Source organism: Pyxicephalus adspersus, chromosome 6 (assembly GCF_032062135.1).
Source record: "Pyxicephalus adspersus chromosome 6, UCB_Pads_2.0, whole genome shotgun sequence".
In the NCBI taxonomy this organism is placed as follows: Eukaryota; Metazoa; Chordata; class Amphibia; order Anura; family Pyxicephalidae; genus Pyxicephalus; species Pyxicephalus adspersus.
In genome coordinates this window covers 13,484,275-13,505,421 of record NC_092863.1, presented here as the reverse complement: position 1 = coordinate 13,505,421, position 21,147 = coordinate 13,484,275, and the positions used below count along the sequence as shown (strand labels likewise).

The 21,147-nt window shown below is 39.4% G+C and overlaps 1 protein-coding gene across 1 annotated transcript in view; it reads left to right on the top strand.

Annotated features, from left to right (window-relative positions):
• MYO1D (myosin ID) overlaps positions 1 to 21,142 on the top strand; it is a 46,022-nt gene extending 24,880 nt beyond the window's left edge. The window contains exons 6-23 of the mRNA XM_072414630.1: positions 40 to 93; positions 609 to 704; positions 1,179 to 1,295; positions 2,240 to 2,443; positions 2,561 to 2,706; positions 2,907 to 3,021; positions 3,129 to 3,299; positions 5,599 to 5,669; positions 5,852 to 5,926; positions 8,600 to 8,732; positions 9,512 to 9,678; positions 10,040 to 10,247; positions 10,341 to 10,564; positions 10,644 to 10,788; positions 10,874 to 10,978; positions 11,687 to 11,800; positions 16,586 to 16,743; positions 20,703 to 21,142. Coding sequence (XP_072270731.1) covers positions 40 to 93; positions 609 to 704; positions 1,179 to 1,295; positions 2,240 to 2,443; positions 2,561 to 2,706; positions 2,907 to 3,021; positions 3,129 to 3,299; positions 5,599 to 5,669; positions 5,852 to 5,926; positions 8,600 to 8,732; positions 9,512 to 9,678; positions 10,040 to 10,247; positions 10,341 to 10,564; positions 10,644 to 10,788; positions 10,874 to 10,978; positions 11,687 to 11,800; positions 16,586 to 16,743; positions 20,703 to 20,859 — 2,460 coding nt within the window. The 3' untranslated portion in view covers positions 20,860 to 21,142. The remainder of the gene's footprint in view (positions 1 to 39; positions 94 to 608; positions 705 to 1,178; positions 1,296 to 2,239; positions 2,444 to 2,560; positions 2,707 to 2,906; positions 3,022 to 3,128; positions 3,300 to 5,598; positions 5,670 to 5,851; positions 5,927 to 8,599; positions 8,733 to 9,511; positions 9,679 to 10,039; positions 10,248 to 10,340; positions 10,565 to 10,643; positions 10,789 to 10,873; positions 10,979 to 11,686; positions 11,801 to 16,585; positions 16,744 to 20,702) is intronic.
• Positions 21,143 to 21,147: the final 5 nt, after the last annotated feature.

Here is a 21,147-nt window from a genome sequence, read left to right as displayed (position 1 = left end):
TGTATTTGAATTTTCTTTTTTTTTTTTTTTTTGTTTTAGTCCCGTGTCATCATTCAGCAGCTGGGGGAGAGAAACTTCCACTCCTTTTATCAGGTCAGTGTTGGAGGGGGCAAACTTTTTATGCTGCATATGTCTTACCTATAAAAAATTTAGGCCCTGCAACATTTTGTTAGCTACATGATATGAAAAGGCATAGATTTTGAAAACTATGTCCAGTCATTATTGTCTTCCCAGTGATAAGCCAGCCCAAGGAATATTTGTTTCCTGAAATGTCATATCACTGTAACAGGAATGCTTGTTTGGCCCAAGCATTGCTGTTTATGGCAGAAGCTGCCTGCAGACATTAGACGACAGCCCAGTTGTGCGTGTGTTTCTGACCTCTCTTTGATGTCTTTGGCAGGGAGGCCATATTCTAATATTCCTAATAGTGCAATAGTAGCCAGTCAGTTTTTCATGTTTCCAGAGCAAAATTTCTCAAAGTCCTGTGCCTCCCATTCTTTTATTTAATAGATATAAGCCTGGTGTTCACTGGAGGCATTCCATTTCTTAATTATGTTCTGGACACACTAGTATATTAGGATTGATTATGTCTATATGTTTTCCTATAGTTAATCTTAGGAGCACCAGAGCAGACACTGCGTTCCCTTCATCTCCAGAAGGATATCTCTTCTTATACTTACACACGCAGCTTGGCAGGAGTCAAGGTGAGTTTGGTTCTGTTAAATAGAATATTGCCATTTAAATTCATACACCTAACTAGGATAAAGTATGGCAAATGTTCTTGGGTGTTTTGATTAATGCATCCCCCTTTCTTTTGTTGTATTGGTTTTAATAAAAAAAATCATGGATAAGGAAAAAAAATCAGGGAACTTCTGTACACGTCAGATGTGTTTCTGCCCATGACTGGAACGTTTGTCCCGGATTACAATCATCTGACAAGTACATAGCATTACATGTCTTCTGTAAGCTGTTCACCCACCCTAACTGTGCACATTTCCCACTTTTTTGGCAAGCAGTTCTGACCCCTGCAGCTGGACTAATCCTAGACTAGTAGTAAATGATTAGCTGTTAGCTTTTAACATAACTGTATATGCCAGATGAGGTTCCGTGAGCGTTTAGGGCTGCTTTAAATATCATATTTATGTTCTGTTTTGATCCTTTCTTTGTTTCTTATCCAGTCCAACATTAATGATGCAGCCGAGTTCAAAGAAGTTGCAGAAGCTATGAAAGTGATAGGATTTAAACCGGAGGAGATCCAGACTGTCTATAAAATCTTGGCTGCTATACTACATCTGGTGAGTAGGTGCAAAACATGCGGCATGTCCATTGACCTGGGAAGATAACACCAGAAAACAGACATTTATGTTTTCCACTTCACCAGCTACTAGCAGTGGTATTTCATGGCAGATTTTGCCCAAGAAGCTTGGCAGCTTTCACCCTCAGCTGTGTAAATATTCATATGCAGTAAAAAAAATGATGTGCTGGTATTCTGTCTGAGCCAACACATGTAAGCTGATTTGTTACAAGAAGTAAAACATCAGACATTCTAGAGCCATGTGTCTGTCTGTATGTCTAGCTCTCATATTATTAATCCAAACCAGTTAGAATTTCACAGAATCTATCCAGGCTGTCTAGGTTGCCTTTTAACGTCACTCCTAACAAGCAAAGTAGCTCTAAGTTTAAAGAGGACACAAAACGTAAAAATAAAGGACAACTTGTTAGTATTGCCTGTGGCATCTCGGCAGCTGGTCATTTTCCCAGTTCTGACTTGTCCTGTCTATTGCTATCTAACCCCTCAATGTGTCTTTGTAGAGGACATCCTGCTTAGTATAGTCAGAACTTTGCTTCCTCCTGTCAGCGCCACCTCCATGGTGATCCGATCAAGCACCAGCAGATGTTCAGAAAGTACAGCTTACAATGAGATGAAGTAAAAGTAGGGAGCACCTTAAATTGCAGGTCCTCTGGTACAGGTAAAGGTTTACTTTTTTACTTTAAACCCAAGTACTGATACAAGTTTTTAACAAAAGTTAGAATCCTCTCCTTTACTTTACACAGTATGTTGCTGATGCAGGATTGTACAAGATATTCTGTTCTCATGTTTCTAATGCTCTGCATGGTGTAATTTTTTTTAAATTGATGCAATAAATAATTGAACATTGAAAAAACTAATAAACTAATACAAAAGACTGTAAAATTCTGTATGTATTTATCTTTGACCTATTCTCCCTACCCCTCTTAGGGAAATGTGAAGATTACTATGGATGGAGATACCCCTATCATTGAGAACGGTAAAGTGGTCTCTGTAGTGGCGGACTTGCTTGGCTCCAAAGCTGATCAACTGGAAAAGGCTTTGCTCTTTAGGACAGTGGCCACCGGAAGAGACGTCATAGACAAGCAACACACCGAGCAAGAGGCCTGTTATGGCCGAGATGCATTTGCTAAGGTGCAGAGCAGCTAACTAAATTCTAAAGATATATAAAATAAATGTTTGATGTAACTTGGAGGTGAACAAAAAAAATAATGTTGGTGTGATGAATAATGGTTGTCTGTCATAATACAGGCCATTTATGAACGCTTGTTTTGCTGGATTGTCAGTCGTATCAACGATGTGATTGATGTGAGAAAACAAGATGCAGCTCTTCATGGAAAAAACACAGTAATTGGTGTGCTGGACATATATGGATTTGAGATCTTTGACAATAACAGGTGAGGTATATTTCTGATGCAGAATTTTTCTCAGGTTTGTAAAAATAAAAGACTAAAAAACGACAAATGATTAGTTACTGGGGTAAACACAAACATGTCCATCTTCCAGGTATCATATACAACTTTTTTGAATATTAAATGTATTATTGATTTAAGAATACCTGTTTCGGATTACAGTCATTTTGTGTTTTCTCTTTCAGTTTTGAGCAGTTCTGCATTAATTACTGTAATGAAAAACTACAGCAGCTGTTCATCCAGCTGGTTTTGACGCAGGAGCAGGAAGAATATAAGAGAGAAGGGATTCCCTGGAAACACGTACGTATCAGGAGTCATTGTGGCTTCATCCTTCGTTCACATGAAAAACAATAGAATGGTGAATTAGCTCATTCACATAACATTCAATTCTCTGCACTATTTTACAGATAGATTATTTCAACAACCAGATCATTGTAGACTTGGTGGAGCAGCAACATCGTGGGATTATCTCTTTGTTGGATGACGCTTGTATGAATGTAGGAAAAGTGACTGATGCCATGTTCCTAGATGCATTGAATAGGCAGCTGGGGAAACATGCCCACTACACTAGCAGAAAGGTAAGGGGAGAAGGGTAACGTTTGCAGGCTTCACCCTCTCTCTGCCACAATCTCAACTTTCAACACACTTATTTTTACTTTTTTAGCACTCTCCAGCTGCTTCTTTTTCTTAATAGCTGGGTGCTTCTTTATGGGAAGGCATATGACCTCCTCCCATAATGCAGTTCTCAGGCCTAGTAGCAAATTTCCAAGCCCCAAACACTGTCACATGACAAATGTCACTGTCTGTATTCGTTTGTCATTTGCAACCCCTGTTTATTGTACAGCGATGCGTAATATGTTGGCGCTATATAAATCTTGTTTATTATTATTAATAATAATAATAATAATAATAATAATAATAATAATAACAGAAGAGCAAGAACATTTGGCATATGTTAATCAGTTTTTAAATAGACTTTCTCTAGGCAAAGTTATGGCTTCTAAGTGTATCACCTGCTATAAATAGCGGTAAAATGTCAAGCAAAGATTATTTTCAGTGAAAACTATGTATCAAAAAAAAACAGTACATGCAGCAATGAAGTTACATGCAACTTATGTTAAATTGTTTATCCTAGAAAAGAAGATTTTTAGCCCTGCCCCATCAAAAGTATTCCCATTGGTTCTTGATGGGTGGACTCTTTGACCAATAGGCATGCTTGACAATTAGGATGGAGCTAGTCTTCATTTTTATTATCATATTTTTTCCCATCATATGTTTAATTTATATTGACCAGATGGGTGAAATGTTTAATTCTGGGGATAAACACAAAATCCAGTTGTATGTTTAGCAAAAAGCCATTAACTTTGATTCCATGTGAATGTTTAATAGGATGTGTGTTGTGCAGGTATGAGCATACATATTAATACAATGATTGTCTGTGGGGATCTCTACTGCCTTGCTATATAAATGAAATGTTTTTGCTAAAATGCTGAAGGGCTGCACTTTTAATGTTTTTTTGATAGGTATATTGATACATCCAGTGCTTTCAGTAAAAACTTTAAATATAACACATCCAGACAAATCTTAGAGCAATTTTCAAACCTCATTTACTATTTACTACCTTTTTATACTCTCAGATTGTAAGCACTTCTGGGTAGGGTCCTCCTCCTGTGTTACTACTGTCTGTATTTCTTTTGCAATTATTTGCAAATTCATATCATTTGCAACCCCTTGATGTACAGCACTGCATAATATGTTGTGCTATATAAATCCTGTTTATTATTATTATTATTATTATTATTATTATTATTATTATTAATAATAATAATAATAATAATAATATTAATTACAATAATAATAATGCACTTGTGTGTGATTTATATGGATTCACTATCTATAAATCTCACTGCCATGTTGCATTGCTTATGACATAGATTGTCCAGGAGAGGGAGCCACATTCCCTGTTGATTCTCACCATGGTTGTGCATTGAACAAGCTTTGTATGGTGATGTCATGTCTAGCCAATAGACATTGCACGCTGCTGTCTCCTGATTGAGACAATCTAAAGCCCTATTGGTATTCAGGGGTTTGAAGCATTGGTCTTTAGCACCTAGCTGTGGAATGCTTGGGCTCTTTTTATCTTTTTACAGCTCGTTATTTCTAGCGACCTGGGATTTGACCATTAAGATTCCATACATAATCAAGGCCTTTGACAACAATAAAACAACACTATTTTGTTCAGTGGACACGGGGCCAGTCTTAGGCAACCCCTGGTTCAGAGCTTGCTGCGAATTGCTTGCATCAGCTGCAAGTATAAGTAAGGACATGAGAGAATGCAAAGTAAACATTTCAGATATTTTTTACAGTGACGGATTTGGTGGTGTAAAGGCATCATTGCTACTCCTCTCTGTGTAGAATAATTCTGCAGGATCACATGCTTACAATTAAATGTTCCCATGACAGTCAGAGGGTTTTCCACAGTGCCTTGGTCTAGTTTACACAACCAGTGTCTGGAATAAAATAAGTCTTGCCAGGCTGTGGATGTATTTCTGTGCTATGTTTTGGAAAGCAAATGCTTATCTTAAAACTGAACTTTCCTTTAGCTGTGCACAGTTGTACAGACCAACTTCTGTACCATTTACTTCTCAGTGTGCATTAGAAGCTGCAGCATGTCTGATAGACCCTGCTCTTTTTACTGATTGCATTTCAGTACTTTCATAGAGATTCTGTTTACAGTTCCCTGGGGTGGTCTGTAGTGAAAGGTTTTATTTAAAAATGTAATTATTATGCTGAATAGAGGTAGTAAGAAGGAACTATAAGTAGATCAAATGTCATATTATTAATATCTAAACATATTACTGATTCTGTTCCCTTTAGGTGACCCCAACAGATAAAGCTCTGGAATATGAGCGCGATTTCCGGATTCGCCATTATGCTGGAGATGTAGTGTGAGTATCGTCACTCTGGACTATTGTTAAGCTGACATTTTTGGCAGCAGACCCTAATGTTTAATAACATATGACTGTCATATTCCCCGGAGAAGTCAGTTTTAATTAATTTGGCATTTGATGAGTTGTACAGTGGTTGCGTTTCCTTGTTTGGATTCTTACCATGTACTTTCCCCTGACAGTTACTCAGTGATGGGATTTATTGATAAGAACAAAGACACATTATTCCAGGACTTCAAGAGACTCATGTATAACAGGTGAGATGTCGTATTATATATGTTGCTTTGTGTACTGGAAGATGGGTCATATATGAAGATATTTTATAGATCTCTTGTACAAAAGAAATGTAGCATCAGGGGTGTAGTGGGGCGGGCACCCATGGGCACCACTGTGCCCACACTTTTTTCAGGAATTTAGCGTTTACAGTGATGCGCATGTGTGCTCGCCATGGATAGTACCACGCCCCCTCTTATTTTTTTACGACCCCTGTGTAGCATACAGTGACTTCAATACTTCCTCACTCATAACCTCATCACACATACAGCTCCAAGACTTTTCTAGAGCCCCGAATTACTTGAATTGAATTCGTCCTATTTGTCTTGCTCCTTCTTTCTCCTCACTTAAAATAGTACTCAAACCATTTTTTTCAAACTTACCTACCCATCTTCTGTCTCCTAAACCCTCACTACTTCCCACCACCCCACATCTCCGCTCCTATGGTGTAATACTCCCCCCCACAATATGGCACCCATGTTTATACCACCATTTCCCTGACACTAAAATTCCTATCTGAAAACATTTTTAGGAGAGATAGGAAGTTGGAAATTCATTCCATTTCAAATAATCCTGAGCTAGACAGGAACTTCTAAAGTAAACCCTTCAATTGTAAGTTTTTATGTAATTGGGCATAATACAAAGTTATCTGGTTCTTAGCAGGTTCTATTGTGTAATATGTCCTGATATGTAAAATCTTAGAACTGGCTGGATATACACACTCCCCAGCCACTTTATTACTGTCAGTGAATAAGAAGCACAAGGTTACTAAAACTGGACAGGTGTAAATTGGAAAAATGCTGCCATGTCTGATGGGTTTTGATTTCTACTGCAACATTTGAATGTTATAGTTAGAATTTGCTGTCAGCAATTGGAAAACATGGATTCATTCTGCCTTGTATTAACAGTTCAGACTGATGGTGGGGTAATGGTGTGGGGGATATTTTCCTGGAACACTTTTTGGGCCCCTTAGTACTAATAGGTCATCATTTAAATGCCACAGCCTGCCTTGGTATTGTTGCTGACCTTGTATATCCCTTTATACCCTTCTGATCGCTACTTCCAGCCATCATCTAAAACTGGTCTCATGAACATGACAGTGAGTTCACTTTACTCAAATTGCCTCAATCCAAAAGGGAACCCTTGGGATGTGGTAGAACAATAGATTTGCATCATGGATGTACAGCTGAAATCTGCAGCAACCACATAATGCCATCACGTCAGTATGGACTGAAATCTCTAAAGAATGTTTTTAGAACCTTTGTGCAACTTATGCAACAAAGAATTACAGCAGTCCAAGGAGTACATAATAAAGTGGCCAGTGATTGTATGTATATATAATACTGAAAGTGAACTAGAACCCTTAATAGTTAAAGAAGGAATACTTGATCACGCTTTGCAGTTGAACTCAAATTCCACTATTAGATCCATTAGGATGCCTGGGCAGCTGTGTCCTGTTCTTTGTAGGAGATGGAAGCAGGAATTTCATTAATATTCATGAAGTCTTCTACACGCCTTCTGTTGATGTCAGTTGCTGTCAGTGTTCTGAAGAACAATAAGGTGCAGCCAAGTCCATGATTTTGGGAAACATTGCCAGTAGGATGGGAAAGGAGGACAGGACTGACACAATCTAGCTGACTCCTGATTTGATATTAGTGACAACCTGCTGGTTATAAAGAGTACAGAATCTTCTGATCCTGCACAAATAAAGTGGTTATGTAATCGTGTTATTATAGAACAGATGGTGACAGGACTTCATCAGGATTTATTATAGATAGCTAGTATTTATCTCATTATTGTCATGTACACCTTAACCACTTCTGTCATACGGACGTATCATAAACATTGCTCCACTATACACGTGGCAGGACGGTGGTCCGCATGCTCCTGGATTGTGCTAGGTCCACTATTGTTACAGGTTCTATGTTTTTCCCATGGTTGGATTGCTATCTAAGCGTTCAGTTTGCTTTCACAAGCCAAATACCTGCTAAGGATCAGGGTCAATGGCAAGCTTTCGTTCTCTTCAGAACTGCTTCTTTTCCTGTACAAATCAATAGGAATGCATAGGCTCCATAGTTCAGCTCCATCTGTAATCAATTCCGAATGAAAAATCTCAAACTGATATCAAACACAAATTGTATTTTCCCAACAAAGCATGTTGACAACAGCTTTTATACCCTAACTGGCCTCCAATAAGTTAGCCTGGGTGTGCGTTGAGCACTGGTTTTGCTTGCTACGAATGGCACAGAAAAGCCATCCTGTTTGCTTTGTATGTACTGACATAGCCCCATCAGACTTCTTCTACCTACAAGTACATCTTCCCTTTAATATGACAGGCAGGTGTACAGCTATGACAAATTGGGGTATGGGAATAATGCAAAGGCATTAAGGTATGGCGAAATGCTGGTAAATGTGTTGGTGATATATGCACGTCATACTGTTTATAGAAGACTTGCAGTCTGTAATCATTAGGACAGCAGCAACTTTTGGAAGTAAAAGCTAAGCATTATATCTGTGTCAACATAAAAAGTCAAACAATGCATTCATTTGTCACTGGATGTTACAATCAATAGAAAGCAGCTTGTTGGATTTGCATTTTTTTCTCATTGCGTTTTTTGTCCTTTGACCTCTGTGTATTATCCCTGTCTGTTTACTAGCTCCAACCCTGTGCTGAAGAACATGTGGCCTGAGGGAAAACTGAGCATCATGGAGGTCACCAAACGTCCCCTGACAGCTGCCACCCTCTTCAAGAACTCCATGATTGCCCTGGTGGACAACCTAGCATCTAAGGTATCAGCTCTGATCTCTTTGCCAGCAGCTCTACCTCTTATCTATTGTGACCTCCAACTGCCAGAATGTCACTGTAACAGCCCCATATTATGTTTTAATGCAGTGCTAAAGAGTTTTATACCACCAAGCAAACCAGATTCTTATTTATGACATCCTATTAGATATCATTCTAACACTTGTTTTATAACCATTACACAAATTTAAAGCGGTACAATATTGTTGTGTGCTTATCATTACTAGTGTGCAGTTGAACTGATATTTGCGCCTTTTTTTTATAAAACAAAAAGCAACAGAATACTGCAGCAACCATCCGTCATCGTTAAGGCCACTTCAGACCACTGAAAAATAACCTCTGCTTGTTTGCTGTGGGTAAACCCATTGGTCATGTGATCAGATAAATGTAATACTTTGTGGCCAAGTGGTTCTCTTGTAGCACTAGTTCTTGGGGTTCAGTGCTGATCATGGGGAGGGGAAGTAACCTGCATAGACATTTATTTTCCTACTACACTTGTATAGGTTTGTGTGAGCGCTGTGCTGGTTACCCACCTTTTGGTTGTTTGATTGCTTCTTCAGCATTTAGCTAATGCTTGATACTGTATTACTATTCTCAGTGCCTTTTCCATATTTTCTTCCTCTTCTCTTGTTTCCAACAGGAAATATTTTTCAGGTATGTCCTTCTCTCCTTGCTCATGTTCCTTCTTATCATTACTACTGCTGTCCTCCATGTTGTTTAGCGCCTCCTCCAACTAACTTTGTGTCCCTCTCTTTTGCCCAATCAGGAACCTTACTATGTTCGCTGCGTAAAGCCAAATGACAAGAAGTCACCATCTTTGTTTGATGAAGAACGCTGCCGCCACCAGGTGGAGTATTTGGGTTTACTAGAGAACGTTCGTGTCCGGCGAGCTGGTTTCGCATATCGGCAGGTGTATGAGCGTTTTCTCCATAGGTACGGACAAGCTTTTCCTGTGAATGTTCTGTGTCATCATTAATCTATACACTTACCTGTACATAGACTGTACCTGTACATCAATTCACACATAGCTCCCCTGCCTTTTATATAACTGTAAACAGATCGAGGTCTTACAGTTGCTAACTACCTACTTTTTTAAACTACGCACCTTCTACTTCTTCATGTAGACATATGGCTTCTACTATAGATCCTAGAAAAGCATTTTCTTACTTTGCTGCTAATTCTTACTAGACACAGTGTACATTACTTTGCCACTTACAGTTTTGTCTGATAATATTCTATAGGCACCATTCTCTTTCCCCAGCTACTCTGACCATTGTATTTGCCTCTCCTTCAGGTACAAGATGATATCACAGACAACCTGGCCTAACCATGACATGTCTTCAGATAAAGCTGCTGTGCAAAAACTCCTGGAAGAGTGTGGATTTCACAATGACGCTGCCTATGGCAAAACCAAAGTTTTTATTCGTACCCCGCGTACCCTATTCTCCCTGGAGGAGAAGCGGAGTGAGATGCTTATCAGGATCATTCTCTTCCTTCAGAAGGTGAGCTAGTGATTAAGTCAAGGATGCTTGTTCTACTCTCTAAATGAAATATGGGAAGGCACTCACTCAAAACCTTTTATCTTCATGGTCTAGATGTGGAGGGGAACATTGGCTCGCAGGCAATATAAAAGGACCAAAGCAGCCCTCAAAATACTGCGGTACTACAGACGCTACAAAGTGAAGTCTTATATCCGTGAGGTGGTCCGCAGGTTTAATGGGGTACGGAACAGCAGGGATTATGGCAAGAACGTCAAATGGCCTACACCTCCAAAGGTGCTTCGTTCCTTCCAGGAATTCCTGCAAAAAGTCTTCCACAGGTATTCAGGCTCAATTGGATCAGAAAAAAGCCATTTTATGCACAGTTTGAATAGCCACTAAACTTTTCTTTGTTCACAGGTGGAGGGCGTACCATATCCTAAAGACCATACCTCCCGCTGACATACCAAAAATTAAAGCCAAAGTTGCTGCATTTGAGAACCTCAAAGGTCAGAGAGCTGACTTGGGACTACAGAGGCGCTGGGAAGGCAGTTACCTTGCGTTGGTAAGTGCTTTGTATAGGCAGCATGGTCTTGTCAATATTCTAACCAATTTGCAGTTCTAATAATAATCTTTGTTGCTTTTATCAGAAGCAAGAAAATAGCCAAGACTCAGAACTGTTTGTATGCCGGGCCAATGAACTACAAAGGAAAGACAAGTTCATGCAGCCTCTATTTTCCTGCCGTGTATGCAAGGTATGTATCAATGGTGCTGCGTGATGTCACTTTGTGATATATGGCCATTGTAGTGACACATTGGTATTTATAATGGACAAGATTCAGCTCATTGTGATCTATGTTGTCTGAATAACCTAACTATACGTAGTAGTAAGAAGGCATATGATTTTCTTTTGAGTCTACAGTGACTCAATATTCTGTAGTGATTCCAGTATCCCACTTACTTTTCTCAAGTATATGTGGTATATGTAACCAGTCTTATTTAACGTGAATAGAATTCCTAAATGCTCCTAAATTCAGTCTGCGTCTAGGCATACTGATGACCGTTCCCATCTGACAACTTTGTGCCCTGATGCTGATAGCACATGAAAGCCTCCCAGCTGTTAGTGTGCATAAAAGTAGCAAATGGCGAGTTGCAGAAGTCAATGGGAGTGCAAACAACTGTTTCGCACATTTAAGGGAGCTTAGCTTCTTTGTACTGTATTACCAAGAACTCAGACAGTCAACAATGCAGCAACTTTTAGACTTTGGAAACCTTATTCTCTGCTTCAGAATTGTCCTCAAATAATGTAAATCCAGCTAAATATGAGTAAATCTAAGGGGAGAAAAGAACACAGGATAGCTATACTCTGTAACCACAGTTATCTTTTAAGCCCAGGTGTAAAGTTCTTGATAAAGTTCATTGCCTTCCTAGCTTTATATGACCACACTTTTTTTCATGCTCAGGTGAATCGATTTAACAAGGTAGAAGATCGTGCCATCTTTATCACCGACAGACATTTATATAAAATGGACCCCAACAAGCAGTATAAAGTTATGACTAGCACTCCTCTTTATAATGTAAGTAATATAACTTTAAACTTTTTTTTTTAACTCCAAGGACAAAACTGTGATATCTTTATAGCTCCTATAGCTAAACCTTTTATTGAGGAAAAGCTATGCTGGGTCTTTAGTCTATTGTCCTTAGTCTGCAGTCAGCAGGAGAAAGCATTTTCTTAGTCTTTTGTCCCCCAATGATCATACAGCAAAAGTGTAGCTTTGTAAAAATGTTTACCTTTCCATTCTGCAATGATGTATGTATGTAAGCATGTGTGTGTATAATACATATAAATAATCAGTCACAAAATAGTAGACTGCCAAAAGACACATACTTGATGTACATTTACTGAAAAAAGTACACCGGTAAGTAGAGACATCTACTTATTTTACAATTTGTTTATTGAACCATGCTGCCCGCCCTTCCTTCCCCTACAGTTAACACATCCCAACTGCTTCCATTCATGTTGAATTTCCAGCCACATTGAATAAAAAAGGTTTATTTTCACTGTGCAGAAGCAATAGAGCTCAGAGCTCTGCCCCATCCCCATGCAATGTGACTGCTGCTGTGCAGGAGGCTAAATTAATACATCTGCTTTGTGTATGTAAAAATATGTTGGTGTTTTTACCAATTTTATGTCTGAAGTTTAAGGGAATCTCTGATGCTTAGCTTGCTATGCTCCCTAATCTGTCAGAGCCCTTTGTAAATACCCATCCCTTCTGTGTATGAGGAAGCATGTTACCTACTCCCAGGACACAATACTTGGGCCCAGGCAGCCAATCTTTAAAGTTACATCAATATATTGGTTTTATGAGGTTTAGGCTTAGCATTCCACCAGAGAGCAAGAAAGGTAACTGTGTGGTTTTTAAAAGACAACCATTAGGGCCAAAGTGACGGAGTCCATAAGTAATTTTAAAGTCAGAAGCTTAAGCTTTAGTTGTGTCATTTTAAACAAAGTGGACTTTATGATTTACAATACGCCCCAATGAGATCACTGTAGAATTTCAGCAGCAAGGATAACAAAACCTTTATCCATAGCATGGTAACCATAGTCTTAAAAAAAAAAAAAACTGCATGGAAAACGCACCATACTTTATCACAAACCTAAGCAATAAAACAGCGATGTGTAAGTCATAGCAGCCAGTAAGGATTTTTATTATTCATAAGTTGACTGCATTTGGAACAATTGGGGCTGCTGCCGATTGTTGCTTTCTACATCTTTTTGCTTCGTGTTTCTCCTTTTATGTACGTCACTCTTACTAATCTTATGCACCTTTATGAATTTTTAATTGTTAAGGGAAGGTTGGGTAGACAATAATTGCTGTAAGTAATGTATTCATCCTTTTAATATGTAACTAAGCACAATGCATGGTGCCTATTGATCACTGTGACCTATTTACTGAAGGAGAGGCTTTTTAGCACGTGGCATATTGCAATACAGAGATTATTATAGCATCTAGGATACCATTAAGTGCTGTTTAAGCATAAGTATGGTTTTGTTGTTGTGGTCAGAACGGAAAAATTAACATTAATGTGTATTCTTTTTTTTTGTTAGTAATGTACTTAAATATAAAATATTGCATGCAAACATTTAAAATCTTCTGCCCAGGCAATAGGCAGATTTTTTTCCCCCCACATGCATTTTTCTCTGTATCCACCTGCTTTAGTTGTCAATACCTAATACTTTATCAGATGAATTTTTAAAAAATGATAAAATGAAAATAAATCAGACCCAACCCTATTTCCAATGTCCGCAGATTCATTGGAATTTTGCTGAACCTTGTTGTATTTTACCTCCTGAGAAAATTAACAAATATTTACATGGCAGTGCTCAGCCCAGAATTTTTTTTTAAGCTGAGTGGGAAGAAATTGTAGGCAGGTGGCAGCCCCTATATTGTGTCCCAACTTAATAGTAACCATTCAAAAACAGCCGGGTTGTTGCTGAAAAGTGCCAGGTGGTGCACCCGGCTAAAAGGGGCTGGGGAGAACATTGCATGGTATAAATGAGATCCCGGGTATGATGCATGCTGTGGGTGAGAGAGGAGATCATGGTGGATAAATGGAGTACGTGTGATATTTGGCCCTCTCTGACCCCCCCCCCCCCTTCTGAGATAAATTGGATGCCAGTAGTTGATTATAAATTGTGTAAAATATTCCACTGGGACTGGCCCTGCAGGGGCCTTTATTGAAATATAATTGTCATGAATAGGAGTGTGGGGGAGAACAGAATTGAAAGCGGCAAGCTGTATAAAACAATAGAAAGGAAATAGTCAGGAGAAAGGGTTGCAGTCAGTCACATTTCATCTTGCAGCTACTGGCATCTCTGCATCCAAAAGCATCCCATCACCGTGACAACCACTGGGGGATGGGGTTGCCATGGAAATCTCCATGGAGACCGGATCAGCCGATGTCTGGTCCAGCGCTGCTGCTCGGCCTGCTGAGATTATATTGATGCTGTTCCATGCATCAGTTTTCTTTATGCCTTTATTTTTTCTGTGTTCTTTTGTATTAATATTCTGACACTACATGAGGGAACAAAATGTTACTAGTCACAATCTGCTGTGAATTACAATTCTGAAAGAAACAGTTTCTCAAATGACTAATAGGATCCAAGCATCTGAATATTGTATAGGCAGCTATGTATTAGAAGCTGGACCAGAGAGATCATAAAGTACATACATTTATTGTACAAAAATTATTACCTATGAACAATAATATGTAAACCTATTATATAGACCTATTATTAGGTTATTCTGCAGGTTACAGGGGTTAGACAGCAATGCATGTGTAGATAAATAGCAGTCAGACTTCCTCCTCTAGCAGTATTCAGGGCTCTATAGTCACAGGTACTCTCAGTAATGCTTTGCTACAAAACTAAGGTATGCCGCTAGTTGGATGGTGTTATTAGATCAGCGGTCCCCAACAGTGCTCCGCGGCTCTGGCTGGAGAAGGACCCCGTGGTGTGCCAGAGCCCTGGACCATGTCCCCCGGACGGATCGCAGCCTCGGGTGGTGGGCGGGTTCTGGCATCATGACGTCACTATTGGGGGAAGTTTCTTCCCCTTTGAGTGACACCTTGCTCCCCGCGCATGCACGGTCTGGAGCCCGTAAATATAGTGGTCCGTGGGTACAAAAAGGTTGGTGACCACTGTTGCAACTAACCGGAAATGGAAGCATAGATATTTCCAGCCCAATACCCACTTGCAATACTTGGCATGAATTTCTACCAGCTACCTATACATGACCTCATCCCCATAGGTATGCCATTCCCAAAATACTGTACATAAAACCCTAATGTTTCTAAAACACCTGACTGCCCACATCTCCTATTCATCATCCCTAACGCCCATATTTTCCTTTCTCTAAACCTAGAGATGTTTAACCCCACTGAACTTTGGGCACAGTACCCAAGCTGCAGCTCCCTGACCCATTATTATGCTACACATTGATGCCACAACCCCCCATCCCCTCCAATGCCACTCAACACTGCTCTACTTCCCACAAACCTTTAAAAGCTGCTGCCAACTTACAGGCACATTTATGTCCTGTAAAAATTGTAACAAATTATACATAAACACAAAGCAAAACTCACAGTGCATGCCTTAAGGTTCATAATTAGTTTGCCACTTACTGCCATCAGATCGATTGGCTGATGTATATTTGTGTTTAGACTTATTGAAGTGGCATAATTATATAAGGGTCCCCCCCACACAGCATAGAGAAGGGCCTAGCGTCATACCCCTTTTGCCCCCTAGCACTCGCATACATATTCTTTCTTTTCTAAGGCAGGCTTTCACAACCTATTTACCCCTGGGGAACCTATAAAGTACTCCTCAGGTCTCAGGGAACCCCCACCAATTATTTGGTGGTCAATGGAAAGGATGACCCCTTCCGGTGGTGCATAAAATACCGCTTTATTAAACTGTACTAGAGACATTCAGTTGGCTCTACCAAGTGGTGTTGGTCCTAGAACTAAGCAGCCATCATCATATGACAGGTCATTTAGATATAGTTCCAGGAGCCCTGGTTGAAAATGGCTTTTCTAAGGCTACCATTAATATAGGGCTCGAGAAGTGATGGGTCACCGGCCCCTACTAAATGTAATTTATCAACCTACAACTTGGCTTTTTTATTGCTTGGATGACAGGTTAACTAGCAATCCTTTTTGTGTAAATTCAAGAATGAATCTTATACTTAAATCACTCCAGTAAATACAATGTAATTGTTTTCTGTAATTACCGCTTCTTTCATTGCCTTCTTTAACATGCCAGTCTATGCATTAGACTGCTTTCTATTTTTGTATATTTTCCATTACCCAGTCAAGGTTGTAGGGTTTAAAGACAATTATCTATTCTGTAATAAATATTTAAATACAATTATCTATTCTTTCCCTGGCATGCAAAGCTATTGAGTCACCAGAAATAATTATAAGTTAGGTGGTTTCTTTGGAAATTTCATTTACAGATTATTTAAATAGCACCCAGATGTATCCTGTGCAATCTGATTAAATGTAGAGAAATTAGAATAAAATGACATTTACTAATAAACACGGATTTCATTGCTGGTTCACAAACATTTATTAATTGGTATGTACATTTAGTATTACATTTATCTAGTGTTGGCTGCTATAAAAAATCTGTATATATTTACACCAAGCTATAATTAGAATATGAAAAACTTCAAGCATACCAGTGGTATTAAGGTTTGGTCCAATAGGACATACAATACTCTGTAACAACTGTTTCCTATGTGTGGTATGAAGGTACTAAGGGGCTGTATTAAATGAATGTATTATTTTTCATCCACAAGGTGTCCGGCGTCAGTGTGACCAACGGGAAAGACCAGCTGGTGGTGTTCCATACCAAGGACCGGAAAGACCTTATCGTGTGTATGAAATTTGCTGGGCAATCTGCACAGGAGAGCCATGTGGGAGAAATTGTAGGAGTCCTGGCCAGTCACTTTAAGAGGTAAATGTGTCCCAATAGACTGGGTTAAATTTCTCTTTTTACCTTTCATTTGTACAACTTTTGCTGCTAACCATTGAGTAAAGTAATTAGCTAGCATTAGGGCCAGATAAGCTGTCATAGTAATGCTATCAGGACATTGACACGCCTATCTGTACTGAATTAGGACAATGATGGCATTTCTATGCAGCTGTATGGCATTTGCAGCTTCTCGCCGTGTTTGTGTGGGTTTCCTCCAGGTACTCTGATTTTCTCCCACATTCTAAAAACATGCAGTTAGGGTAATTGGCGTCCCCCCAAAATTGGCCATAGACTGTATTAAAGACATATGACTATGGTAGGGGTATTGTCAGTAGATTGTAAGCCACTAAGGCTTGGTCTACTAGACTGTTTCCCCAGCGTTTAACCTGAGGCTTTTAAAGCCCATCTCGCTCTTCTTTTCCTTGTCCTAGCCTTTCTTTCTCCTATACCTTTTGCTTTCTTCCTCTCTCTTTTTCCTGATGCACTGCAGGGTGGATCACTGGGAGTGCACAGGGAGGGAATTCCCAGAAAGCTTCTCTTCCACATAATTACTTTATGTAAATCAGAACCTTTTAATTCAGTTACACAGAATGCCTGCAGCCTTATTATCGGAGCCTCCATATTTTTATCTGTATTCACCAGACAGACTTCCACCTCAGCAAGTCGTGGTGTATTAAATAGGCGTCTAAATCTAACAAGAATAATATTTCCCTGTCTATCCTTCCTGTATACATTGTTGCTTTTTATTAAATCTACTTAGTGGTAAATGTTCACAAATTATCTATACTCAGGTCTGAGGGCTTCTTATGATGGACAGGTTGGGGAGGTGTATTGTAGCTCAGTGAATTGTCCTATCTCAGTTTACACTTGTAATGCAGCTGTGCGTTCAATGAGAAATCCTCTCGCCATTCCTCCATCCCCCCCGTAATGCAATTCCTCAGCTGCCATCATCTTCCCCTTCCTGTCTTCCCCAGTCTGCCTTTATGACAGCTGTCAGACATGAGCCCTATGGCTTCATATCTCACATAAGAGGAAATCTAGAAATAAAGAAAAACAACACTACATGCAGACTAGGTAGCTACTAAATATTTTTTGTACAATCTAAAAGATGGATTACAGCACAATGATTATTAGACCCACTACAGCACAGATCTGTTTTTATTCTGTGCGTGGTGAACACTAATGCTTCCATATTAGAAAAGCCGTATTTCTAATGTTTGGGACAACAAGTATTTCTTGGCAATGTCCTAAGCAAACAATTAAGAATTAGCTTTCATTTTTATACTTGCATTTAAAATTTTAAAACCTTACAGGATCCTGCAGTGTTTCTCAACTAGGTTCCAGAGATTGCTAGGGGTTCCTAGAGCAATTTGTGACTCTGAGGTTCCTTTACCTGACACCAATGATCTTTTGGTTGTCTGGAAAGTTGTCATTCTTTCCACTGACCACAATTCTCATGTACTGTGAGCTGTGGCTATAGAAATTAGAGCAGGGGTTCCCTGAAAGTTATTTCAAGGGTTCCCTCCTATTAAAGTTTCAGAAAGGCCAGGTTATTATTGCAAGAACCACATCTTTTCTAAAATGTTCCCATGGTGGATATAGTGATTATTATGGGGTCAGCATCAAAGTGTGGGAAGCTGCACAGATTGGGCAACTTCACATAATAAAATTGTTTAGAACAATAAATGTATTTCCCAAGAAGAGCATACAAATTATCTAAGAATGTCGGTGGGAATAAAGCTGTATTTTTTTCTATTTACCATTGTAAATAGGATGATCCCACAGCTCCCTTGTAATGATTTCCTTGGAAAATTTTGGGAAAATTCCCTAAAAATGTTGGGAAGGCGTTTATTTTCTGCATTTCCTGTTGACCTTTAGGAGTGACCATCACTTCCCTTTAAATCTGGTCAATGATTACAGGGGGGGTCACGTCCTGCCTATTTACTGCTACGGGATATTGTACCAACTGTGTGTCAAAACTTCCTCAGTAAGCTCAGTGATGTAGCTGTGTGTCATCTGCTATTATGAAGAGTAAGCACAATGTATTTAGGTCACAGAATGTGGAGCAAGCCAGCCAGGCACAGTTGATTAATAAGCATTTTCTACAGCTGACAGAAACATTGCACAATCAACTTTTTCCTAATTACAAAGTTCCTTACAGTATATCACATAATTGTGTGACTGCAGTTATAGCACATCTGTAATTAGGTGGTGAACTAAATGCTGAAGGATGGTAAATGAGGTGGATAATGAATGTACGCGGTCTGTGATGGTTTAAAATGCATCAGTTTAGATGTTGAAACTTCTGCAAGGTGGTGACTGCTCTGCGTCCAAGCTGGTGAGATTCACCCTCTTGGATGGCCCTATAGAATATTGTCGTTATTGACACAGAAGTAAGAACCAAATTTTTATTTGACACCATGATAGAGGGGGGTATTAAAATGAAGTCACTTTTTAGGTTAAAAGAACATTTCCTATAAATTGGAGCAGCCATTCTCAGAGTTTAAAGATCCCCAAGGAATTAACCAAAATAAGTTCTCTTTCCTCCTAAACAAACACCAATTTAAAGGACGGCTGTACTACTGACCTCCAATTCAACAAAAATCTCTTCCTATGATTTCCAAAGTAGCGGGACACCTATATATATGTATGTATAAACAAACACACATTTACTAATGTAATGTAAGTTGTAGATCAAACTATTTTACTAGGAGTTTTTAGGAATTTTTAAAGGGGTTTCTATTTCAGAGATTTCCTCTCAGGAGTTTTAACCATTTTCTATTCTATCCAAAGCTAAGCAGTAAAATATAATTTATTGTACTTGCATAGTGTTAGGATAAAATGTTGGGATAGAAGTATTGGAGCTGCAGTTAATTGTTTGGGCTTGCACCTATAAATAAGTTAGAATTAGGCTGGCTTCATCTACATTTCTGTGATCACAGGTTCACTTTAATACTCGGTGCAAACCTAATAGCTTCATATTGTCTGCCTGGAGAACTTTAAGATTTGACTTAAGCTGCGTACACACGTCAGATTTTTCTCGCCCGATAATCGGCATCGGGCGAGAATCTGGCGTGTGTACAGCCNGGGTCGTTCATCGTCTGTGGATCCGTCCTGGCGGATCCACGAACGATGAACGATCCTGCACGATATACACGAACGATCGTATAGCACCGATCCTGCACATACAGATAACGACACGATCGTTCGTAGATATTGTACACACAATAGATACGATCGTTTAAGCGATAGAGGAACTATGTGCACGACAGGAAAGTGAACGAACGTTCGTTCATTACGCATGCTCAGCCCATGGACGATCAACGAACGACCGTACACACGAACGATGTTCAACGATCATCGTCCAATCCGATCCGCCGGTCTGGTCGTTCGTTTCCAACGACTTTCCTCGTTCGTCGGCGTAGTTGGTTACTTTTTTACGAACGATTTTTTGCCCAATCGATCGTTCGTCTTGAACGATAAAAATTGGAAGTGTGTACGCACCTTTAGTTAAAAGGGAAGGTCCAAGGGGCCTCACAGGAGACCAATAAAGAGAGATGATGGGTACGGCCATTGGTGAAGACATTGTAAACCTTATCAATTGCCTGGATGTAAATCTGAAGTTTTGGTGGCAATAGATGCAGTCACATACCTGACACAATCATGCAAATAACACAATTTCTGGGAATTATAAGTAGAAAAACAGAACGCCAACCAGGCTACCTGGATAATATAGGACCAATCACCATTGGTAGCTTCCATCATCTCTATGTATAAGTGGGATTGGGTAGAGGTAACATAGAAATGTGCAATTGTAATTTAAAAAAAGCAAAATAAATAATTCATATGCATTTGCAGCTTAGAAAGAGAATATTTATAAAATGCTTTCCTTACCTTTCATGAACCTTTTATTCACTCGTACCTTTCTTATATGATTGCAGTGAGAAGAGGCCTCTCCAGGTGAAGGTTGGGCACCCAGTCCAGTGCAGCCAGCACGGCAAATCCTGCTCCATCACTGTGGAAACCAAAATCAACCAATCACAGCCTCACTTCAACAAGAACCGATCCGGTTTTACCCTGATCGTGCCAGCCAACTAATGTGCATGTGCCCGAATCATACGAGGATACCGAGTATCTCTGTACCAAAGCTATATGCAGATGACGATCCCTTGGGTTCATATCGTGGGGACCGGTTCCCCCAAAAGTCTCCCCAGTCCCTGAGGCAATTACATTTAAACTATACAACATTACTTTTTAACCCAAGGCTTTCCAGATCTAACCCGCCTTCATTTTAGATTCTTTCATATAATTTGTCTTATTTGCAAATTAACAAAATTTAGTTTTCAAGGAATAAATAAAAAAAATAATATAAATTCATAAATTCTG